Here is a 9,445-nt window from a genome sequence, read left to right as displayed (position 1 = left end):
GGACTTTGGGGGCCCCTAACAGGGTCCCCGTCCCCCTTGGGCCTCCGCTATGGGACCTGGGGGTGCACATGTGGTGCCCCCTCAAACATCTATGCACCATGTGCCAGGCACTACGTGGTGCCTGGCACACGGTGCATGGATGTTTAAACCTATGCCGTTTTCAAGTGCAGCTTGTGCTGCGGCCCTTTTCCAGGCCATAGCATGAGCTGCAATTGAAAAAGGCACATTTCCAACTGCCATGCTGGCGGTCGCATTCGAATACGGGGGTGGAACCAGCGACTACTAGTCAGGCAGTTTCACTCCCACTGCGGCGTCTGACCGACATTGTAATGAGCCCCTAAATTCTCCTCACAACTAATAAGCTGTCAGTGCTCTAAAATAAACAAATGGCAACAATCACTGCTTCACAAAACACCTTAATGAATAAACAAATAAACATATCTCTGATCTAAGAACATTTTAATCTGTCAAACCGTTAATAACAAGCTTATTCCAGGCTTTTTTATATATATGCTTTGATTTTATTTTGTATGGTCATTGTCTTATTTTTTTCTAGAGTGTTTGCTCTTGTTTTGTGCGTTCTATCTTTTATTTTGTATGGATTTACAGTATTAAAACAAACAAAATGTACTACTACGTGAGAGAAGGAATGATATATTAACACATTTAACAAAGTTAAATGGTATTCCATTGGACTAAAGTTGAGTTTCTATGTTTATAGTTTGAACTTTAGTCCTCTAATTTGATAAACTCGTTACAGTTCCATTAGTAATAATACAAAAATACAAAAGACTCCTCTGTAAAATTCATCCGCCCATGAATTTCTGTAGAGTGAACTTCAGACAATATAATAAATGCCCCGAGCATGTCTCCAGGTGTCACAGCAAGCTGTTAAATTGATAACAGTTATTAATGCTACAGGATGCCCAGGCGATCACCGATTCATTGATTGACATGGTCATAAAGTACATCCTGTCCCTCGCTTGGAGCCATCACCTTTCTGAGTGCAGAACCTGGCTTCCGCCTGACACTGCTGTAGGCAGGAGCAGTGACTTCTGAATATAGCGCTTGAATCTCATCGTAGCGGGTGTCCGGGGACGCAGGGTGTGGGACATGTTCAATAAGGGAATAGAGTGGAGCCTGCTCTATGGCCCCTGGCTCCTCCGCTGATGCATAGAGTGGATTTTCCTGCATGTCCACCTGAGGAGGATTAACCAGCCCGATGACCGGATCCCTCGGGGCACCCTCTCCCTCCAGGGATTTCTTTCTGTGCCTCAATATTAGCCAGGAAGTGACAGCTGCAAGTAATATCATCCCTAAGATGGCAGCCGGAAGCAGGGACTGGAGGAGTCTCTCAGTTGCAGATGGAGCCTCGGTGTCACCTTCAGGTGCAGTGCTGGGGGCGTCTGAAGGTGTGACGGGGGCACAAGCGGGGGTCGTCTCTTCCGGTGCATTTGATTGGGGACCTGGGGGGTTATTGACTGAGACAGAAGCTGTGACTGGCAGACCCTTTGTTGTGGTTGGTGCCTTTTCAGTTTGATGAGATCCAGGATCAGATTTGGAAACAGTCACTTTCACTTGGTACATGTCATCAATACCTACCCTCTCTGTCCCGCACCAGTACAGCCCCGAGTCCTTCTCTCTGAGGCCTGTGATGGTCACTGTGAATGTGCGAGTTGTGTGATTGTCTTTGATGGTAAACCGCCCTCTCGTCACCGCCTCCTCGGATCCTGTGGTTTGTACAACGATGGAGCAGGAAACCCGATAATCTCCTTTACACCAGTACTGCTTGTACTTTACAAGGTCATTTGGGTATCGACAGTGCACAGTGAGGGACCCTCCCGAGACACCCGTCACCTCTCCAGCATCGCTTCCTGCAGCTCCGAAGACATCTGCACACAACATCCAAGCCAGAGCGGTGACAGTCTTCATGGTGCTGCCTCGGATCAGCAGTGCACCCCGTTCCACTCTTCTCTCCTGGCGGTCTCTTCTCTGGCAGTCTCTCGCTTCAGTGGCTCAGCTCTGGGGGTCTCTGTCCAGGGCAGCCTCCCTCCTCGTCTCCACAGGTTCTCCAGTAGGTCCACCCTCTGGTCCCCGATAAAAACGACTTCACTGTTTGCCCTGCTCAGTGGCCTCAAGGGCCGTGTCTCCGCCCCGCGTGTTGTGTGTGATGAAAGGGCTTGCTCCTCTGGTTTGTAACACTCTTTGAACGCCCCAGTGCTCTGTGTCCAACATCCCTTTCAGCAGCAGCACGTTTCCTTCCTCTTTTCTCCACTTCATGCCACAGTTCTGACGGCCGGCTGAAGGGGGCGGTGGTGAGAGGCCTAACTACACACCCGACCCAGCTTACTCTCATCCGACACTACTGTCAAGTCCTATCTAGGTACACTGCCTTCCCTTACACAAGTGGATAGTTATTTGATCTTAATAATGCACATTGTGGCCCCACACCTCCTTTGAGGGCGAAATTCAATATGAAATGAACGAACACTGTTTGCAAAGATGCCATGCTTGTGCTATACACAGGTTGTGCTTTGTTAAACATGGTTTACATAAACATGTCACCCATATCATAGTCTAGGATGTAATAAGTCAGCAGTGCTGTGTGGACATGAGTAGTTCTGCTTGTGGAGAAAGTGCATTGATAGTTGGCCTTGTTAGCATGCAGTCGGCTCACAATCAGTCTTCATAGCTGCCCAGGGGTGCCACGTATTGGTACACACTGAGATCTGGCCCAGAGAACAACTCAAACAGATCCTGGATGACCTGACCCCCCTGTACTTTTAAACTCCAACATAAAGAAACAATTGCAAAGTCGACAGCTCTTGCTCTGGAGATAAGTGATTGTAACGATCAGCATGGTGACATAGCGTTCTTTTCAAATGTAAAATAGTCCTTCATGTGTTCCAAAGGAAGCACTTCCTGGAAGGTGAAAACATACATGAAATAGTCAATAGCATGACTTGAGATAGCACTACTTCTCTGAGTTGGGGCCAAAGTCCACCTTATGCAACTTTAAAGAATGTATAACAGTGGGTATCACAGTCAGCTGCGCTGTCAAGTGAGATCTAAAAAAGGAGAAAGAGCTCCAATGGTCTATTCCATAGACATCACATCATGTGGTGACATATCAGACACATCATTTGAGTGCTTGGCAGCGAGTTGCATGATTAAGCATAACATCCCCTTCATCATAGTTATTATGTATAATTCCTCAAGGCTCTGATCTCTCCTTCCTGGAAGAAATCATTGTATTGCATATGCAGTCCACAGCACAGATAATAAATCCTATTAGGAGGCAATTTCAACTTCTGGACTTGCCACCTATCTTCAGAATAGCTTCAGACTTAATTGAAAACCTTAATACCTTGGAATTCACCCAAATAATAAATGGACTCAAATATTCAGCAGACCCTGTTCTGGCCACAATGAACTGCCAGATCAACGCCTTATCCTTATCCTGTTTCCACATGCTCCGCCTGCTTCGAAAGACATTCAGGTGGATCCCCATGGAATCCAAAAAGACGGCCACCCACGCACTCATCACCAGGAGACTCGACTAAGGCAATGTGCACTCTACACCGGCATCACCCAGAAACAGTTCAGGAAACTACAGAATGTCCAAAATGCCACAGCCAGACTGGTCCTCGACAGGACCGGAGTGGCTGTAGCGGGCACTCGGTGTTTCCCCGGTGGGCCGCCAGGGTGGGGCCGGTTTTGGGCCCCTGGGGGGCCGTTTTTGTTATTAGGGGTCGGCAATATTGCCCCCTGTAACAAAATTGGCCAGAACCGGCCCTCGCAAATAGCTCGGCTGCACCCCCACCCCTCCCTCCAGGGGGTGCCGCCGAGCAGTTTGCCAGGGCCTGTTTTGGTTCCCAGTCCAGTCCTGGTCCTCGACATCCAACCACCCCCGCCACATCACTCAACACCTTCGACAACTCCACTGGCTCACAGCCAAAAAGAGAATCACCTTCAAGCTCCTCACACATGTCTACAAAGCTCCACATGATGCAGGACCAGCATATATGATCCACCGCCTCTCATTCCACGTACCTGCCAGACAACTTCGCTCCGCCCAACTTGCCCTGGCCACCGCCCCATGGATTCACAAGACCAGAACCGGAGGAAGATCCTTCTTCTACCTCGCTGCCAAGACTTAGAACACCCTGCCCCTCCACCTCAGGCAGTCCCTGTAACTGACCCTATTCAGGAAGGATCTCAGGACCTTGCTCTTCGACTGAACCTCCACGCCCAGACGGAGCAACAGCTCCCCCCCCAACGCCTTGAGACCCTCACGGGTGAGTAGCCGCACTTTACAAACCCCTGATTAATTGATTGATTTGGTGTTCACCTACACTATTGAAATTTCAGCCAGTTTGGACAAAAACAAATATAGTCATATGATTCCTAATGTACTGTCTCTCTTGTTCATGCATGCTCCATAACAAGCCACCACACAACAAGACAGATCTCAACACCACTCTAAGAAGTTGAGATTTGTGAGGAAATGTTAATACCTTGGGCATCACAGACAACTATACGCAACAAAATATGGGAATCCTGAGATCCTGTTAACAAATTAACACCACAGTATTACCAATGTCCTCCATAAGGAGCACCACTCAAATTATATAGATGTAAAACTGAGAGGGAGACCTCAAATGTGGTTTGCTGAAGTCTAGCCAAACTGAACATATGAATCACACATCTCGGAACAAATGTGGCTCACAACTGTTTATGAAGAGCCTAAAGTATGCTGAAACAGACACAGAAAAGACTACCAACACGTTATAAAACATACCAAAACAACCTACACCTCCAAAATTATCAATGAGTCACCACACAAAACAAAGGAAATGTTAAACGTCTACCTTCAACCTCCAACCTACAAGCAGTAAGACGATCACACACATTCTCAACAGTGTGGCAAGGAACAACTTAGGTTCTGTTAGAAATGGCCCTTTTTGCAGGGTTATCCCCAAACTTTTTGCTTCTTCCTCCTTTTTCCTGACCTGCTGTCGTTGGATTTAGGACTCTGGGCACTTTAACACTGCTGATCAGTGCTAAAGTGCTTATGCTCTCTCTGTAAATTGTTATCATGATTGGTTCTCCCTGATTGGCATATTTGTTTTACCAGTAGGTCCCTAGTAAAGCGCAGTGAGTGTGTCAGGGCTGGTAAATCAAATGCTACTAGTGGGGTTGCAGAGCTGATTGTGCCCCCCACACGAGTAACCCTGAAAAGAGGTCTCAGGCATGCCACCGCGGTGCCTGTGCGCAGTTTGTTAATTCCTATGTCGACTCGGCAAGTGCACCCACTTGCCAGGCCCTACCCTTCCCTTTTCTTACACATAGGACACCCCTTTGGTAGGCCCAAGGTACCCCCTGGGCAGGGTGCAGTGTGTGTGAAAGGTAGGACATGTACTGGTGTATGCAACATATCCTGATAGGGAAATACTGACAATTTCGTTTTCCACTATTGAAAGGCTATCTTGCCCCATAGGACAGAATGGGGAATGCTTTGTGACATTTTACAAGCATATCTTCCCATAGGGATAAGATAGAAGAATTGAGTTTAGCATCCCTGAACTCAGCATTTAATAACACATCTTTTAGTAAAGATGTTTTTTAAATTGTGGGTTTGAAAACACCACTTTTTAGAAAGTGGCTATTTTCTTGTTCAACCATCCTGTGTGCCTCTGCCTGTTTGTGGATTGACTGTTTAGCTTTGGAGTGAGAGAGACTGGGGAGGTGCAGTGGCTCCAGGAGTCTGGATGAGTCACCACTAGGCTGAATAGGCCTGATCTGCATTTGGAGTGGTGGGCGGAGTAGCACCTGTACCTGAATAGGGCTGTGCCTGCCTTCCACAATGCTGGCTCCGCCCCCCTGTGGTATGTCTGGAGCCAAGGCTCACACTGACAATGGATGTTGTTGTGCACTCACAGAGTGCCCCCCAGAACTGGTTTGAACTGGGCTCAGAGCCCCTTGAACAAAGAGAACAAGACATTTTGGGATATAAGTATCAGACCCAAAACCTCAGACTTTAGATCATTCCTGGAAGTCAAGAGGAACCTTTGCCAAGGAGAAGATCTGGAGAGACTGAGGAGGAGTACTGCCCTTAATGAGTGTCTGTGGTTGGCCTGCAGTTGTTGTTTCTGCCAAGGAAAGGAAAAGGACTTTGCTGTGTGCTGTGTCCCCTGCTTGAAGGAGTTCTCCATGGGCCTGAAGTGAGCTGGCCTCCTGTTCTGTAGTCTCAGGGACACAAAGATTTCACCCCAAGCTCCCCTGAACTCTGCTGCAGTGAGTTCTATCCTGCCAAGAGGTGCCTGTGCCAGGTTCGGGCCTCTGGAGATTGTTGTTGTTGAGCGACCTTTGACCCTGCCACCAGGTAGGTCGCTCCCCTCACCGCCACGCAGCCCCCTGTGTGTCCTGGTTCCTGCTGCCACGGCCGCCCTTGTTAGCCGCCTCTAACCCGGCTAAGTACTGTGTTTGCCTTTCTTGATTGTCTGCTCATCTTGGTTGTTGTTGTTATTGTTCCCTTGATTGCCCCCCTGTGCCACTCTTGCCTTTTGTACCCTTTTTTGTACCCCTGTGCGTGTTTTCCACATTTGTGCCCCCTTTCTCTCCCCCCTGTGCCACTCTTGCCTTTTGTACCCTTTTTGAACCCCTGTGCTCGGTTTCCATATTTGTGCCCCCTTTCTCGCTGTCCCCACTGCCTCCGTTTCCCCCGCCGTTTTCTTTCCCGCCAATGCGTTCCTGCGGCCCCGCCCCCTCAACTCCCATTGTCTGCCCCGGTCCCAACTCCCAGCTGCTCCTCCCTCCCTCTGCCCCTCTTATGGAGGCCGCGCAGCGGCCGCGCAGCAGATGTGCCGCTGGCACGTCAAAGGCAAACCCGTCTGCGCCCGTCCACGCCTGGACCACGCCCAGCGCCAGTACCCCTGGCCCCCGCTGGAGCCAGAAGCATCGACTGAGATACGACCCCGCTGCCCTCAACGCACTCAACACCGGAGGACCACCCACCTGCTACCGAGCCACCCCGAGGCGCACCCAGGGACCCTTCACCTGCCAAGCCTGCAAATTCACCTGCCTCCGAACCTCCCCCCCGCCCGCCGGACCAAGCAACGACAACAACCACCTCAAATGCATCCTCCTCAACACCCGCTCCCTCCACAAGCACGCCGTTGAACTTTGGGACCTCCTCGACACAACAGCACCAGACGTCGCCTTCCTCACGGAAACCTGGATGAACGCCTCCTCAGCCCCCGACATCACCATAGCCATCCCGGAAGGCTACAAGATCACCCGGAAGGACCGCGTCAACCAAACCGGAGGAGGAATCGCCATCGTCTACAAGAACACCATCAACATCACGACCAACACCGAAGACACTCTCTCCACCGCCGAACACCTACACTTCCAGATTCACACCAACCCCAAGACCACCCTTAGAGGAACGCTCATCTACGGACCCCCGGGCCCGCGCACACAATTCAGTGAAACCATCACCGACTTCATCAGCCCGCACGCCCTAGCCTCACCAGAATACATCCTCCTAGGGGACCTGAACTTCCACCTGGAGAACAACAGCGACAACAACACCACCACCCTGCTCGACAACCTCGCCAACCTCGGACTCAAGCAACTGGTGAACACCCCCACCCACCTCGCTGATCACACGCTCGACTCCATCTTCTCCGCTAGCAACCACGTCTCCTTCAGCCACTCCACCGGACTACACTGGACCGACCACAGATGCATGCACTTCACCTTCCAAAAGAATACATCCCACCACCGTACGCAACAAATCCCCCGCAGAAGCTGGAGCAAAATCACCACAGACTAGCTCCTCTCATCGCTGAGCCTGAACCCGCCAGCCAACACCGCTGACACCAACGACGCAGCCCACAACCTTGCACAGTGGATCACCAACTGCGCCGAAAACCTCGCCCCACTGAAGAAACCCCCTTGCATGACTGGCAACAGGAAAACCTCATGGTTCACAGACGCCCTCAAAGAATCAAAGAAATCCTGCCTTACCCTCGAAAAAACCTGGCACCACGAATGGACTACAGAAAAAATGACAGCCCTCAAGAACGCCACTCGCGAACACCACCAGCTGATCCGCACCACCAAAAGGTCATTGTTCAAAGAGCGGCTCGACAGCAACACCCACAACAGCAAGGAACTCTTCAGCATCGTCAAAGAGCTCTCCAACCCCAGCGCCAACAACAACGACATCAGACCGTCACAAGACCTCTGCAACTCCCTCGCCACGTACTTCCACCGCAAGATCGCAGACATACACGACAGCTTCGGACCCCAGACTTCGCCTCCAGTCACTGAACCAAGGACGCCCACCACCACCCTCAGCGCCTGGACCCCCATCAGCACTGAAGACACCACCTACGTCATGAACACCATCCACTCTGGCTTCCCCTCTGACCCATGCCCACATCATATCTTCAACAAAGCCGACATCATCATCGCACCCCACCTCCGGAACGTCATAAACAACTCCTTCACGTCAGCCACCTTCACTGAGAGCTGGAAGCATGCAGAAATCAACGCCCTTCTGAAGAAACCCACAGCAGACCCCAAAGACCTCAAGAACTTCCGCCCCAACTCTCTTCTGCACTTCCCGGCTAAAGTCATTGAGAAGACTGTCAATAAACAGCTGTCTGCATTCCTCGAGGCAAACAACTCGCTCGACCCATCCCAGTCCGGATTTCGAGCCAACCACAGCACCGAGACCGCCCTCATCGCAGCCACCGACGACATCAGGACCCTGATGGACAACGGAGAAACAACCGCTCTCATCCTCCTAGACTTCTCGGCAGCCTTTGACACCGTATGCCATCGCACCCTAATAACCAGCTGTAGTAATCCACTCCTTTTAAGCAGTATTGAAGTAGGTTTAATGGAGCAGATAAATACACAGCCACCTTCAGCTTCACAGGCATTACTGGTTAAACATAGAATTTTGACATGGCTAAGATTCTGTTACATCACAGCCTACTAAACCATTCTAATCATTTCCACATATCTCCCTCCTTATAATAAAAGAAAACATTTGAAAATATTCACAAATGAAATTAAACATTTAAATTACAATAAACATCTACACAATAGTTTAACTTACATCTTGTAATACATCAGAACTATTCCTCGTTCTTATAGATGTGATACTTTGCACAGATCGCCAACACTCCACCTCTTACCATCATCCAATAAAGCCACAGTACCATTCACAGATACCACTTTATGTGGTTGAGAGAATTTGCTTTCTCCTTTTTTCACAAATCCGAACCTTCTTATCACAACCCAATCACCTTCCTGAAACACAATCTCCTTGACAGCTTTCCTGTGATCAAACTCCAACTTTCTACGAAACTGACATTCTTGTGCTCTTGATTTCATTTCCTCTCTATCCACCCAAACTTGACTTTTC

At 49.8% G+C, this 9,445-nt stretch overlaps 1 protein-coding gene across 1 annotated transcript; it reads right to left on the bottom strand.

Annotated features, from left to right (window-relative positions):
* Positions 1 to 253: 253 nt before the first annotated feature.
* LOC146856194 (uncharacterized) lies at positions 254 to 2,184 on the bottom strand. Its single transcript, XM_085650708.1, has one exon. It carries the CDS (start codon positions 1,930 to 1,932, stop codon positions 943 to 945), a length of 990 nt encoding a protein of 329 aa, XP_085506834.1. The 5' UTR covers positions 1,933 to 2,184; the 3' UTR covers positions 254 to 942.
* Between the last annotated feature and the right edge of the window lie 7,261 nt (positions 2,185 to 9,445).

The sequence above is a fragment of the Triturus cristatus genome, chromosome 4_1 (assembly GCF_964204655.1).
Source record: "Triturus cristatus chromosome 4_1, aTriCri1.1, whole genome shotgun sequence".
NCBI lineage: Eukaryota > Metazoa > Chordata > Amphibia > Caudata > Salamandridae > Triturus > Triturus cristatus.
Note: the sequence above shows the minus strand (reverse complement) of the source record. Positions and strands in the feature narration are given on the sequence as shown.